General features: G+C 36.8%; 1 protein-coding gene across 2 annotated transcripts in view; it reads right to left on the bottom strand.

Annotated features, from left to right (window-relative positions):
• Nucleotides 1–16575, bottom strand: part of cep170bb (centrosomal protein 170Bb) — a 132080-nt gene that overhangs the window by 70548 nt on the left and 44957 nt on the right. Inside the window, exons 3-6 of one of the 2 annotated variants that reach the window (XM_028821984.2) lie at nucleotides 8770–8859; nucleotides 6454–6532; nucleotides 1284–1342; nucleotides 509–650 (exon numbers count right to left, since the gene is read on the bottom strand). In XM_028821984.2, the coding sequence (XP_028677817.1) occupies nucleotides 509–650; nucleotides 1284–1342; nucleotides 6454–6532; nucleotides 8770–8859 (370 nt within the window). Of the gene's footprint in view, nucleotides 1–508; nucleotides 651–1283; nucleotides 1446–6453; nucleotides 6533–8769; nucleotides 8860–16575 lie in introns of those variants that run through there. The other variant, XM_051919848.1, reaches the window with a different exon arrangement.

A 16575-nucleotide genomic window follows, 5' to 3' on the forward strand; every position in this document is an offset into this window, starting at 1 on the left:
TGAGAGGGAGGTCAGAGGAATGGTTAGAATGCAGTGAGTAGACTTGCTGAAGGTGGAGTTTAAATACTTGGGATCAAAAGTACAGAGTACCGTGGAGTATGGAAGAGAGGGGAAGAAGAGAGTACAGGCAGAGTGGAGAAGACGAACGAATATAAAATGGGAGCGTTACTAAATAATTTAATTAATTACAAGCATTGCCAATGGCTATATTGAAAATTAATTACCTGATTGATTAACGTAAATAAATCAATCATTATTCTCACATCCATTCACCATTAACTACATTTTATATGGTGTCTGTGTTTGGGCCCAAGTTTAAATAGTTTTTCTTCACTAATTTGTCATTCCTGGGTGGACAGAAATATAAATTCACTCAACATTTCCTACTTTAATTTATCATCTCTGGATATGCATGAAACAGTTATCCTTCATTTTCCTACAATACTGTATAATGTACTGTACATACACAAACACACATCAATTTTTTACTAATGTCTGCATATATTACCTGTTGGTCCTTTACGTTCTGCTTTTTCATATTTGGATTTTGAGGGATTTGTTTCCCCGATTGTATCATCAGCATGATCAACTACCCTCCTACCATCTGAACTTTTAGAACCCATCCGCAGTTGGCTTGTGTACTTCTCATGCTGTTGATAAGAAGTTAAACAATGGTAAAATTGCAACTTTTATATTTTTACCCAAGACCCCACTAACAAGTTAATTTATATAGAATACAAAATGTCAAATAAATTAAATAGTCAATTTGCAATCTGAGATTACTAAAGGTATTTTTGAGGTATGGTTCATGAAGTTATTAAGTGACAGCAGCATAAATAAAATTATAGTAGTGAGATATGAAAATTGGTTAAAAAAAATTTTTTTCTGACCATGGCTTCAGTTTAGTACTTTTTATTGCCTTGATGGCTTCATAAACCATTTCTACATTTTAACTTTTTATTTTTTTTCAAAATGAAACATACTAATTACATCCCTTTTGTTTCTGAATTAACCCATGAAAGTTAAGTAACATTGCCAACCAAAAACATTGGGCCAAATTTTATGCAGGGTACACCTTTGCATTAGATATGCTGAAATCTACCAGTACACACTACCAGTTTCATGGCCGGCACGGAGACATTTATTAAGTGGAAGAAATCAATGCAAACAAAGCAGAGAAAACCAATGACCTGAACTGGCATTTTTGACTGACAGACAAATTATAAATTTCAGATTGAAAAATGTCATTGACTTTATATGCAAGATTCCAGGAAAACACCTACCTTCAATGCCTCTTCTGGGACTCTGTGTTCGCTTTTTTCCAGCATGTACATGTGAGGATGTAATTTTGTTAAGCAAATCAACCAAAATATTTAATATTAATAAACCAGCTGTGTCAATTTCCAAAGACAATGGGCCCCAGTTATAGTGCCACTGGTTAATCGTATGTATCAGAATGGCTATGTAACTAACTCAGTGTTTATTTTGCATGTAATATTTATAGTTTTATTTGCCTGGAGGAAAAATGATTAATTCACTGGAGATGTTTATTCTTCAACAAGCTACACACAGTCGCACATGATTAAAACTTTCTTCCTATTCGTCAATTCTTGTTTATCCTAGTGACTGGTCTTGACTTTTGTTGATGGTCACTGCAAAACACAATAAAGGAAACTGTATCCTTTCAAAGAATAATGGGAATTTTGAGAGTTTTTACTATTATTTTTATTATTAATACTATTATGTTTATGACTTTCATTTTACGTCATTTACTCAAGCACTACTTTTTCTGTTTTTCATTAGTTTCTATGGTCACCAGTAACCCCGCGATTCTCGAAAGAATCGCAAATCCAAGAATGGCAATCACTTTCTGTTCCCTCCGATATTTGGAGGGATGCAATATCATGGAGGGCGGGTGCGTCCTGGGACATTTTTCATTTAATTAAATAAACATATTTGTACTAAAGCGGTTTCTTTTGGAGCTGTGACGCATCTGGTTCTGGTGTTTCAGAAGCGCGTTGTAGGCGCCTTCGTTTATTATTTTTATCCATGCAGTCTGTTTTTTGTGTTTCTATGGCTGTGTCGTCAGCTAGAAGTTGTTTGCTGACGGCGGCGGATTCGCGTGCTTTAGTGACCATGGCGGCGGATCCGGGCATGGAGGGCCACATTACTAAACGAAGGTGGTATATGCGGTGGTGTGGGCGGTCGCGTTCGGGCGGCTGTATAACCTGGCGTGCACGCTTTACCTCAGGTTTAGTTCACAGGTCGTAGCCATACGGGCTTGTTGTTGTATTTCTAATCGGTGAGCTGTTTCTTTTTGGAGCCGTGACTCCTTTGCCTGTGCTGTTTCAGAAGCGCGTTGTGGGCGCCCTCGCTCATTGTTTTTATTCATACGGACTCGTTTTTGTATTTCCGTTAGTTGAGCTCTTTCATTGTGGAGCTGTGACACCTTTGCTTCTGGTGTTTCTGAAGCACGTTGTAGGAGCCTCCGTGTATTGTCTTTATCAATGCGGTCTCGTCTTTGTTGTTCTGTGGTTGTGTCGTTAGGTAGAAGTCGTTTACTGTTAGAATCATAATCCAACTTACTTTTAATACTGAATTACCGTTATGTGATTCACATATGCCACACTGACTGCTGGCACAGTGGATTAGAGCAAGTTTAGTTTACAGTTTGTGTTGTTTGGGCGCCACGTACCGACTCTAGGAAGTACAGGCTCGGTTTTGTATTACTAATCGTTGAGCTCTTTCCATTTGGAGCCGTGACTCCTTTGCCTCTGCTGTGTCAGAAGCGCATTGTCGGCGCCTTCGTTCATCGTGTTTATCCATATGGGCTCGTTTTGTAATTCCGTTAGTTGAGCTCTTTCTTTTTGGAGCCGTGACTTCTTTGCATCTGGTGTTCCTGAAGCGCGTTGTAGGAGCCTCCCATGTGGTCTCGTTTTTGATTTTCTGTGGCTGTGTCGTTAGGTAGATGTCGTTTAACTTACTTTTAATACTGAATTACTGTTATATGATTCAAAAATGCCACACAGACTGCTGGCACAGTGGATTAGAGCAAGTTTAGTTTACAGGTTGTGTTGTTTGGGCGCCACCTACTGACTCTGGGAAGCCGCTGGGTTTGACTCTGGGGCGCTGAGGCGCAGTGCGCATGCGCTTCGGTGCGTCCGCCATCCGTGCATAAATTAAACTGTCGTTTAGTAATATAGATGCTTCTTTCTATGTTTTTTATGTCCTAGCCATAGCCAAACAATAAAGTTGTAATACTGAATCATGTTGTACTTTAACTTATTAGAAAGAGCAATGAATTGAATGTTTTAATTTTGGGGTTATTTTCTGTAGCAGTTGAAGTGTAACAAAATAACGGCCAGTACCATGGTTTGGCGATTTCTAAAATGATTGCTAGGAGCATGCATACCAGACCACTTTAAGCACTGGTTTTCTCCCAGTAAATGTACTATAGTGACATTTTTGTCGGTAGAGAAAAGACAACACTGGGGTCTGAAAAGTAAATAACAAAGGGAAGATATTTTTTATAAAGGAGTGGGGTTGAAAACTGGAGAAAAGTAACGATTGTAGAGAAGAGAACAGATAAATGTAATAATGTCATGAACTGAAGTACAGTATATGTACAGTTGTGTCCTCCTCTCTTTTTTGGTCATGTGGAATGAATTAACTCAGCTCTGCTAGTATTTAAACTGGCACAGTCCCTACCTTCTTGTGTTGAATGTGGAAAAACCACTTTTCCTATACTTCTCCGTCCCTCTCTGGCATTCTGACTTGAGCTTTATTGCTAAACACATCTTACTGGAGCTTCACTGAACTTTACTCTTTCTGCTTCACAGCTCAGACCACATATAATCCCATCCCTGTGACTGAAGTGAAACAAAATGTCAATGTCTCGTTCCCCCTCTTGATGCATTATAAACTTTTATGTGACATTTTAGTCTAGAAGTCCTCCTTGAAGACTGGAGTGTGCTTATTTTAGTATATGATATTGTGGAGCGTTGAGGTATGGGAAATCCAGAGGATGTCCCCTTTGGAGATCCGAAAGTGTTTATTTTATGTATATGATATTGAGGACGCTGGGGGGCTTATGATCAGAGTGCACTGATGTTGAAAATTGAAACAGAAGAGCCCTTTAAGTCCTAATCCCACTTTGATTTCCTGGGCAGAACACTTCTCCTTCTTCACTTCTTCCACACTATTGCTACCACCACTCTTCTGGAAGAGGCCTTTATTTGCATACACGACAAGCCCCATAACTCTGCATGACCACTTGTCAGTGCTCTGCTGAGAAAAGGACGCAGTGCATTACAATAGCCACCTCACTACATTATTATTGACAAATAAAAAAAACATGGGGCAGCTAAAAATTTTTTATGTCATCACCAAATTTTAATCAAGTCAGTCATAGTATTTTGGGGAATTGAGTTTTTCCATTGTTTGTTTTAATTACTACATACTGATATACTGAAATGTCATTTATTGGTGGATACCTACTGACCTGAATGTCCCATGCTGCCAAATTTCAGGTTTTTAGCTAAGCGGAAATAGTGAGTAAGTGAATCAGTCAGTCAGTCAAGTTTGCATTTTGTATATATAGATGGCTGGAGTTGTGTGTCACACATACCGCACACATACCATACAATATTGCAACAGATACAAAAGGACCATCTAATACAAAAACTCGAACAGAAAAAGAGCAACAAATTGCACATATACAGCGCATGAACACAGTTTTTTTTTTCTTCAAACAAATACACAGTCGTTTGGACTGTGATGGAAAAACCCTGGGGATATTTTTCCATAAAATAGGTAAAATTCATCAAGTTCATAAGTTGGGGAAGAAAACAAGGTGTTGAATGTGTGGTTTATGGTTCCCTCTCTTGAAAATGATCCCATTATCATAAAATGTAAGGTATTTACCCACAAGTCATCTTTTAACATAAGTTATTAATGCTATATTTTCTAAATGCTTTCACCACATACGAGTAATCAAAAATGTAGTTTTCCTTACCACATTCTTTTAAATATACCTTGTATCATAATGCTACTCTAGAGCAACCACATGTGCCAATTTGCTAGTTAACTGCTGAGAACAACAAAATTGCCTTTATCTTTTAAAACCTGAATTCTTAATTGGTCCAATATGAAAGAGTATCAAGTGTGTTCATAAGGTTGACCAGTACTGGGCAAATATACCATCCAGGGTTGGCTCTGGTCTTACGTTTTCAGTCAAACTCAGGTATATACATATTTTAACTTGCCAACCCTTATAAGCCACTACTGGTCAACTAAGGTTCTACCATCTACTACAGTTACTTATAGTTATTACTATTAGGACATTTAAGAACCTAATTCATAAAAGAAAAACACTATATTGTATAAGTCAATTAACAAGTTCCAAAGGATTTTGTATTTTATGCATGATTTATTTTTTGTGTGTGTTTTATTACATGTGTTTATGTTTGTTTTGAATATGTACACTAGATTGAGGGATCCTAAAATAGGAAATGGAGTATATAAATATAAACTGAGGAGAAATGAAGTGCACTTTCACCAAGCATTTTTACTGAGATGATGGCACCTTTTTCATTAGTTGTGTAATATATTGCTCTGGTGAAAACAGTGTTAGTCCTTTTATGTCTGTTTTTACAATTAATTATTTAAATGTGTAAATAGAAAAAAAAACAACAGAGATAAGGAAAATGTTAATGAAACACATCAGATGTATTTGCAGACACTGCTACTGCAGGAATTTAACCAAGGCATTTACATAGGAAAAGAAAGGCAAATCTACAGCAGCTGACTAAAAGGACTGTCCGCATACAGCTAGATAAGAGGCTTAGTGGAGAACAGCTGGGAGTACTGTGTAAGGGATTAACAGTAACAAGCACAGTGCCCTCAAAAACGTTCAAATGTGCAACATTTCAAAATTCCAAATATGCCAATAATAAAACTGTAGAAAATGCTCAAATGTACAGAGCTGTTTGTACTAGTCTAGCAGCCAAGTCTTTGGAATATAAAGCAGAATGTTTTAGTTTACCTACCACCTTAGTTTGTTTGACTCACACTGGAGAAATAACGAAAGAGTTAAACAATGTACTTGAGAGTTTTAAGTTACACTTGTATAAAAGCACCTTTGGAATTTCTATCTCTATCACAGCCTTAATTAATGTAACTAATCAATTAGAGGTAGTATGTTTAGAACAGCTTTTCTATCAATGATCATTAATGAAAACACATTAATAGAGGGGGACAGGAAAAAGGCAGTGTAGTCTATGTTACATTTGAAAGCACTGTTAACAAATAGAATGGGTAGGCCAGAAATTTTCAGGAAAAAGTACAGTAAAATGAGAAAGGGGAAAAAGAAACTATGCAAATATCACCTTTTAGGCACTGCTTCATTATGCACTTTTCACAAAAAATTAAGGCAATATGTAAGCAAAAGGATATCATAGCCAAATCGTATGAGGTCTCCAAGTTTAAGGGTTATGTATGTTTGGTCCGGAATTCTTAAGTCATTCACAAATGTCTGGAAAAAAGAAAGAAAGGAAAAACATGTTCCTGTTTGAATTTAGTTTATCTAACTGAAAAGGAACAACTTGAAAACATATTAATGATACAAAGGGAAATAACAACAGACATATAATTATAAAGAGATCAGCCAAAAAAAAAAAAATCTACCACCAAAAGCTAGTTTAGATTCTATAGTCAAATACAAATAAATTAAACATAGAACCCAGATATAAATAAATCTTTACCTTAAATAAAGTTTCTGTGTAATGACAGAATAAAATAAACTACGCTATATGCCATAACAAAAGAAAAGTACAAGTACAAAGTGAAAGGTTGAAAAGACCTAAGCAGACAACTTTGAGACGCAAAGCAGCACACCATTTAAATTAATTTAAAATTAATGCAGCTCTTTAAAGCATGTCAGTTAATCAGACACACTCCTTGCACTTAGCATATTGTTCAGATTTCTATACTGCTTGGAATCAGTCGAGACAATTTAAGTGAGTAAGTGCTTTTTAATGTTTAAATGACAGAAGCATGGACTTAAACATTTGCATAAAAGGCAGCACAATCAAATAATCTCTTATTTAATTCTTTCAAATCTCTTCTGCTGGTGGATTTTGTTGTGGCAACAAGCCGAGCAGGGCAAACCAGACTTTTCTCTTCAATTTCCAGCTCATCTGATACAAATCCCAGGTGCTCTCAGACCTGCACCATAGGCATTGCGGGGCTCATACCAGTACAAAAATTGTCTATAAAACCGGAATGCTTTTTAGAATCTATGGCATCTTACAGTCAATGTAAACAGAATGTGCAACAAGAAAACGTGATTCGGGGTTCACTGTCTTTGTATGTGCGTTAACATGCAAGTGTGTTCATGGTGTTACAGCCTTACTGAAAAATGTTACGTGGCTTTATTTAGTTTGTGAAGTTCAAAATTATGTGAACAACAATTTGCTTTTTAAAGATAATATCATTAGAATATAATTTTGATGAAGCACTGAAACTTAAAGTTATGTTATAGGCAGAAAAGCACAGAAAGAACATTGCAGGGCTCCAATTTTGAGACTGCAAAGATATCCTTTATTCAACTTGTTTGCTTTTTGGATGTCTTGCTTTTGCTATGTGCACACTGTGCCAAAAAAAACAAAACAAAAACAAAACAAAAAAAAAACCTTTAGATAAAAAGTGTTCTTTGTTTTTATTGTCATTGTTGGTTTGACTGCCCCAACATGTTGTCTACAGTGCACTAATAACATAGTTTACATGATATGAAAGCCTTTGTAGGAGCTCATTCTAGTTATGTGGAGTGCTCATAAGTGTGAGTAAACATGCGTGAGCAACAAAGGGTGGGCACTGTAATCAGAAATGTGAGAAAAAAGTCTTATCCTATATTGTTTACAGAAGAGTCAGTCATCCTACTCATATAAATTGATGAAACAAGTTACAATGCAGACTGCAGATCATGTAGCCAACAGTGCTTACCACAGTCTTTTTCTAGCACTTGCCCAGTAATGTTTAGTGCTTCTCATCCTATCCTATAAAATGTAGGAAAGCAATCACCAAAGTGCTCCACAAATTTTGATGGGTAAGAATTCTATTATTCATCAGCAAGTGTGCCTGGAGCTTCAAACATTCAGGTTAGTTTTATAGAAATATTGTACCCGCGACCAGCCTAAACAAGAAGACTAGAAAATATACTGATGGAGATTTCATATAAAGGATGTACAGCACAGTCTCTGGAGAGCCATTCTAATCATCATTTGTGCTGGGACTGGGACATTTTCTAGATCTGCCCACTGTGGTGTTGGCATTGAAATATATTTTTCCTTTTAACCCCATGATGCATCTAGAATGTGCCTCAGAATACAGTTACATACAGTATTAAAGTGCCTGAATTCACAGAAAAGTTGGTAATATTCTTGGTATGTTTTTTCACTTAACACAGTATCTCAAAAACTGTTTCAAAAACTATTATTGGTAGCCTGAAATGTCTAGAATGAGGAGGTGCAAAAAAGCAATTTAAATGTCTCTACTTTTATATATTAAAACTTGAAAAGAGTAAACAACAGTTGGTTTCTCATTGCAGATAGTACAATTACTAAAAAAATAATAAAATGACAAAAGAAATAAATTAAGTCCTTTAGAAAAAATATTTCTAGAGATATACAATTTCTGTGTTAAAAGTCCTTTAGAAAAAATATTTCTAGAGATATACAATTTCTGTGTTAAAATTTGAGATTCTGTACTTACCCCGTTAAGACTGCCCAAGTCCTTCACTAGGTGTTCATCACTGGCTGGATCATAGTTGATTACTGCATGCTGCTTATCAACACTACGGGACTGAAACAGAGGTGGTCTGTCATTAACAGCATGGAATATTCTACTATATAAAACACTATTGTTTGTGTGTGTGTCTGGTCCCTTTGATTAATCTGATATTTCAGGTTACCCTGAAATGACAGTCTGGGAAGCAGGCTTTAAGGAAATGTGTTTGACAGAGGAAGTGCTGGCCAAGAAAGGCTGAGAAATACTGATGGTACACGTAAGGCAGGAGATACAATACATATAAAATATTGTATATTACCTGTTTACATAGCCAGTTTCACAATTTTATGAAAGAGACAGATGAAGTATTCATTATTCAAGAACCGATAGTATTTTAAGATGTATTCTGTTACTATTTATGTATTTGCATGGCATCTCAAAAAATAACATGCATATTTTAAAAGGCATATCACTAACATAGTCACAGAGGTAACTAAATTTACCAGTAAGGTATCCACAACTGGCAGAAAACACTGGTCACAATTAAAAACTGCAAAGATCAGATTTTATAAGATTTTTTTTCTAATCAGCAAGGAAGAGAGTCTTTAATCCCAGTATTATAAACTGTTACCCACAGCTGTACATTAGAGCAAGAGAGGGTATCGCGACACCACATGAAAGTTTCAAACGTGAAAACACACAATAAAGAAGCTTACAATAATTAGACATTATAACCAAGAAAGGGAAACAAAGCCTGTCCATTCATAAACAGCAAAATGCAATGTATTCTTCACCTGCTATCCATTAATTTTCTAAACCTATGTTTTTCATTATAGGGTTGTCAGTAATATGAGACTATTCTGGTAGCATTAGTTTCAAGGTGCAAGCCAGCCATGGATGGGATGACAGGCCATCACAGTAAACTCAATCACACGTTCACACCTAATTATATAAGCCCACATGAACAGTGGTCACATCAGTAACAAAGTCTTGGTGCAAACCACTACACCACCATGTACCTGCCAACGTTTTTTTGCAATACCCAGACCTAACAAGAAAATACAGGAAGCGCCTATAAATTTTATTAGCAATGAAGTACAAAGGGTGTTTACATTAGTGAACTTTTTAACAGCAGGCAATAAAGGCAGTCATAGAAGGAAAATTACTGAGCACATGCCCAGCTGGCGGGCTGTCAAACAACTGGCTAGGTTAGCAAAAAACAGGCTTTGGAAATGCAAGGAATATATGAGTCAGCAGAGCTATGTTAGCTCTAGAAATGTAATTATAGCAATTTTTATGGGAATTATATTTAATTCATCTAAACAAACTGTGAAAGATTCAGAAGTCTCATAATTAGGAACAATTTCTTACATTTTTAAATGAAGTACACCAGGGGTCCTCAATAACTTCCCTGAAGTGCCATAGTGCCTACAGGTTTTTTTTTCCTGTCCAATTTCCAATTTAGAACTCAATTCTTGCTGATCATGAAAATTGGTATTTAACTCTATGCCTTGTTAATGTGTTCATTCATCAAAGACGAACTTTGGTTACATTGTAGATTAGAGGTCCTCAATTACAGTCCTGGAGGTCCACAGTGGCTGCAGGTTTTCACTTCAACCAATTTCTTAATTAGAACCCATTTATTCACTACTAATGCACTATGTTTATGGGCTTAATTTTAGTTATCTTGCTTGTTACAATTCAGAATCTTTAATTGCTTATTTTAGTTTTGAGCAGCTTTATTTAAATTTTAATTGTTGCCTGTTTTCTTAACCAGACATTAGCTAATAATGAAATACACATAACCAATAAACCAGCAGCTCTGCAGCTAACATACTTTCTTTCAAACCTGTTCATATGCACCATGAAGTATCTGTGTAAAAAACATTTAGAAATAAATGAGAGGGGAATTGGAAGGACCATTAAGTTTAAATCTGTTCTGGTCCACAAAAGGCATGGATATGTTCTCAGAGAAGGAAACTCTGATGTGCAATTAAAAAAAGCACTAACAAGCCAAATAGTTAAATACCAAGTTTAATTGTCAGCAAGGACTATTTTCTAATTAGGAAACTAGTTGGAAGGAAAACCTGCAGCCCTCCAGGACCATGATCAAGGACCCCTGACGTACACAATACATCCTTAAAAACTTAAGTCAAAAATATTGTATTAAGAAGAACTACAAGAAGAAGTTGTAGTTAGAAACAGAAAAGTCAGTAAATGTCATTGAGTCTGCTGTTAATACCTTTGAGATTTGCCTACAAACTAAAAATTAAGTTTTATAGCAAGGGTTTTACATCACTTTGAAATGTCACAGCTTGTACTGAACTGTAGTCCATTGAGGTTCACATTCTTTTTAACTTCATTTTCAATCACTTGCTTGTTAAGATGTCAAGCTCCTCTATTGCTTCTTTTGCTTGCCTAATTCACACGCGTCATTTAACAAAGATGTTCATAAATCAAGGTAGCCAAAACCTGCACAGCTATGTTAATACCATTTATACTTAGAAGTGCTCATCACAAAAGTAGTTATTTGAATAAAATGAAGAAAAGTAATTGGGAGGACCACCAGTTGACATAAAATGTTCCCTTTTTTGTCAGTAAAGTAAAATAAACACAGATTAGAATTTCTTACGCAGCAGAATGCGAGTAAGAACAACTCATCTAAATGACACGTTGCATTATCAGCATGAACTGACTTCTAATTAAGATACTAGCTGGAGGGAAACACTGGCAACTGCAGTGTGACTCAGAACCAGGGTGAAGAAGCACTGCTTTGAGCTGTCATGATTGATGTCTGCTTCATTCTTTAGAGAAAAGTTGATAAAGTACCCAAATATTTAAACTGCAATCATATTCCACAGAATAAATGCATGTTCCCATATTTAAATGTACACTGCCTGGCCAAAAAAAATTGTTGCCGCTCAAAAGCCAATGATTGAGACCATTATTGCAGTAATTAATATGTTTCAGGTGGTAATAATCCTTTCAATTTTTAACAGAGGTAGCATGTAGCTTCTCCTTTTCTAAACAGCCATGTATGAAGATACTTCCCGTGGTTGCCAAAAAGACTATTTTTCAGAAGGAGCAAATTATTAGCCGGCATCAAGAAAAGACAACAACCAAGGAGATTGATGAAATGAATGGAATTGGGTTGAAAACTGACCAATGCATTATTAACATGTGGAAGGATAGTGGTTAAGTTTGTGGAAAACGTGGTAGGGAAAAAAAAAAAATTATGAATGACCAAAGATCACTAAACTGTAGAAAACTGACAGAAGAACTCACAGCTATGTTTAATACTAATAGTAAGAACATTTACACAAGCCTAGTGTGACAAGAACTTAAAGGACTGGGACTAAACAGCTGTGTGGAAACAAGAAAACCACTTGTTAGTGAGGCTAATCGGAAAAACAATTTCAATTTCTTAGAGGGCATAAACATTGGTCTGTGGAGCAATGGAAAAAGGTGACTCTGATGAGTTAAAATATACCGTATTCCATCACACTAAGAAGGGAAGCGCACAAAGTGATGGATCTGTCATGCACAGTGTCCACTGTACAATCCTGTAGAGGAAGTGTTATGATCTGGCCTTGCTTCAGTTAGTCTGGTCTAGGCTCACCAATATTATGTTGCAGTAAAATGAAGACAGCCCAGTACCTGAACCACCAAAGGCCTCATGTATAACACCGTGCGTAGAATTTACACTATAATGTGCGTACGCACAAAAAAATCCAGATGCATAAATCTGTGCGTACGCCAACTTCCACATTCTTCCGCTACATAAATCCCAGTCAGTGTGAAAAGTAACGCACGTGCACACTCCTGCTGTCCCGCCCCAACTCCTCCCAGAATTACGCCTCTTTGAATATGCAAATCAATATACAGTAAATAGCCCTTAAACTCAGCCTTCTGTGAAAAGACAATGGCAAAAGCACGGGGGAAAACAGAAGAATTTCAGCAAATACCAAGTGGAGGCAAGGAAAAACGTACTATTTGTTGGTTTAAACAGTGATATAATCAATCAAAAGGAAGTTGATCGAGTGGCATAGTGTGTCGGACAAACTTGAAAGCTCAAGTTCACAAAGCCGCACAGTGCCCGAAATAAAAAAGTTGTCGCATATCAAAGTCGCCGTGAAAAGTCAAGTCATAGCCCACCGTCTGAGTGTCATATGAAAGCTTATTAGGGTACAGAGAAGAAAAAAAAAGGCACGCATTGGGGGAAAAAAAAGCACAAAATGTCAACTCTAATCTCAAAATTTCCACTTTAATCATGTAGTTTATTTTGTCATTAAAGTAAAACATCATAAACTTCATCTTAAAATCATTTCATTTACCAGTTTCTCAAATCCCATTGTAACTAAAGTAGCACGTTAAATTCTTTGTTTTGTATTTGATCTTCTATGTGCTCTATGCATGTGAATCACTATGTGCTTCCGGGCTTTCTCTTCCTCCAACAGGACACAGAATCCATTCCATTCATAATATTACAGCTCTCTGAATAATTCAAATACTGAGATGTATACGTGATATCATTTTCATGATGATAGGAGTTAAAGCATGTTATTAAACATGGGAACACGGTGGTGCAGTGATTGTTCATGTCTCACGCAAGATGCTTGCTGCGCCATCCATGACCTCCGATGAAATACTTTATTGCAGCAGTACTGTCTCTTTCAAACGTACTAACCCCCAATTCCTGTCCTTACTTTTCTTTCTTCAAATACCCAATAATCACACAATCAGTTCTGTAATAGATGTTAAGCCATCTGTAAGCTTAGAACGCCGATCCTTCAAAACTTTTAAGGAACATTGAAATATCTTCGTAGTACATGTTTAATTATTCTATACATCCAGTGTCGCACCAGACCCAGCAAGAATACAGCACGAGGCAGGAAAAATCCATGAATGGAGCGCCAGATCCTTGCTAGCGCAGCGACACCATGTCCTCACATGTTTAATTATTAAAAATATATATTATTTAAATGAAGTTAAAGTTTTATCTGTATAATATAATTTTTTCCTACATTTCATCTTAAAAATGATATCGTCATCATATGTAAATACGTGCTTTATAAAGTGGCTTAGGTTGTGCAATATTATAACTGTATCACAAGTTTACAGTGAGATAATTGTACATATAAGTACAAACAGTTCTATAAGGAGCACTTGATGGACTGATTGAGTGCGTTTATAGTTCTTGAGATGAAACTGTTTCTGAACTGCGAGGTCCGTACAGGAAAGGCTTTGAAGCGTTTGCCGTGTGAGAGCAGTTCAAATAGGCAGCATGGCTGAGGCAGCGTGTGCTTGATGCTGTATACCAGGGGTGGGCAAAGTCATTCTTGGAGGGCCACAGTGGCTGCAGGTTTTTGTTCCAACCCAATTGATTAATAAGAAGCACTTATTGCTCTAGAAACACTTCTGCTTCATTTTAGTTGTTTCCCTCATTAAGATTTTTAACCCTTATTGCTTATTTAAGTTTTAAACAGCTGCATTCTCGGTTTTTAATTGCTCCTTATTAGCAATAAGATGCAAATGACAAAAGAAACCAGCAGTTATCCATTTTGCTTGTTACCCTTTACACCTGTGTGTATTTATCATGCACTATTTGGTTTAATTAAATACCTAGAAGGAAATGGAAAGAGAAGAGAAAAAAGTGAAGGATTGAGAATTACTCATCCGTTTTACACTTCAAAGTATTTGGATGATATCCTTAGAATGGAAAAAAAATCTAGGATATGAGAATGACTTGACATAGCAGAGTTAAAGCACTAACAAGGCATGAAATGTAATTATTGGCAATAATTGTTTTCTAATTAAGCAACTGGGTTGGAACAAAAACCTGCAGCCACTGCGGCCCTCCAGGAATGACTTTGCCCACCCCTGCTGTATACCGATAATTCTCTGTGATTCCCCACTCAGATATAGTGATATAAATGCTTCGAGTGGTGCAGTGAGAGTAATATGGAAAAAGATAATCCGCTGTGGCAACCCCTAATGGGAACAGCTGAAAGAAGAAAAAGAAGGTGCAGTGAGAGTAACAACACTGATGCAGCTATATGTATTTGGAATACTTTGACTATTCCCTGGACCATTATATTGTTACAGGTTAATTACAATCAGATGCATTAAACTAATAAACAATATGCAGTTAGTTTCAGTGTATATGATAAAGTTGCGTCAGGGATGTGGATCTAAAAAAGAACCACACAGGGACAGTAGCACTGCTTTGACGCTGGGTGCCACCAGTCTGCAAAACCGAGCGGAGAACTTGCGTATGCCAGGGTATGAGCTACCATGGAAATGTGCGTGGCTTTACGCCAAGTTTAGGTTTTATACATCATGATTTGAGCGTGAAAATGTTCGTACATAAGATTTTTGTGCGTACACACCATTTATACATGAGGTCCCATGTTCTCTCATCAACAGATATTTTCTTCCTTGACGAGAAGAGCATATTCTAGCATGGCATGCCAAACTTCATCAGGCTCAAACTGTGAAAGAGTGGCTCAGGGAACATGAGGAATCATTTTCACACATAAATTGGCCATCAAAGATCCCTGACCTTAACCTCACTGAAAGTCTCTGGGATGTGGTGGAGAAAACTTAAAGTCGTTTAACTTCCTCATAGTCAATACAAGATCTTGGCCAAGTCAGCAGAGTACCGGAATCTACTGAATGACCAGGCTATCCCATCAAAAGATATTTACCTCCCTGGTGGTACAAGCATATTCTAGGACAACAATGCCAAGATTCATCAGGCTCAAATTGTGAAAGAGTGGTTCAGGGAGCATGAAGATTAATTTCCACATATGAATTGGCCACCAGAGTAATGACCTCAACTCCACTGAAAGTCTTTAGGATGTGGTGGAAAAAACTTAATGGACTAGTTTGACTCTCCAATCGTCAACACAAGATCTCAGTGGAAAAAATTAAAGCAAATCTGGCACAAAATAAACGATGAAATGTGGCATAGAAACAACAGCAAAACAAATGAACATCATAATCAAAGATAAAGTCAGTCAAAAAATGTTATACGGTGTTCAATTATTTTTTTGCCAGGCAATATAAATTTGTAAAAATATAAGTAGCTGGGCTAAGAAGAATACATATTTAAAAGAAAACAAAACATCAGGTGACAACTTCTATTTATAACATTTGCAGGGGGCTGCTTATAAAGAAGCAGTTCAGGGTCTTTTGAACCTATTTACTACATATTTGGGAAAACTGCTGGAGAATGGCAGCTCAATGACTGACACTGTTGTCTCACAAATTAAGAAACTTGGGTTCGGATCCCATCCCTGGTTGCTGTCTGTATAGAGTCAGCAAGAACTCCCAGTAACTGCATTGTGTCTTCCCTGGGTACTCAAGCGTTCCTTTCAAATCCCAAACAAAAGTGTATTTAGTGAATTAGCCATTCCAAATTGGCCTGCAGTGGGTGTGTGTATGGGTGGGGCCTGTGAAATGCAGTGGTGGTGTCCAGGAATGGTTCCTTCTTTATATGCAGTATTACTTGGGCCAAGCTCCTGCCCTATATGACTTTGAACTGAATTATGTGGGAGCTGGAGTGTCATGTAATGGTAATAAAAAAAAAACTGCCATAATAGCCCTTTAACACTAAATGCCACCCTTAAGTTTATGGATGTTTTTCCTAGTTATACAAGTTCATTCAAGTTGGACTAGCTGCTGACCTTTTTGAACATATACAGACATTTCATTGATACACATGTCAATGTTTATTATGGAAAAGAAATGAAGAGCAGGTTGTGGCAGGTGGCCGGGTGTGGTCATCAG

The sequence above is a fragment of the Erpetoichthys calabaricus genome, chromosome 16 (genome assembly GCF_900747795.2).
Source record: "Erpetoichthys calabaricus chromosome 16, fErpCal1.3, whole genome shotgun sequence".
Classification (NCBI taxonomy): domain Eukaryota; kingdom Metazoa; phylum Chordata; class Cladistia; order Polypteriformes; family Polypteridae; genus Erpetoichthys; species Erpetoichthys calabaricus.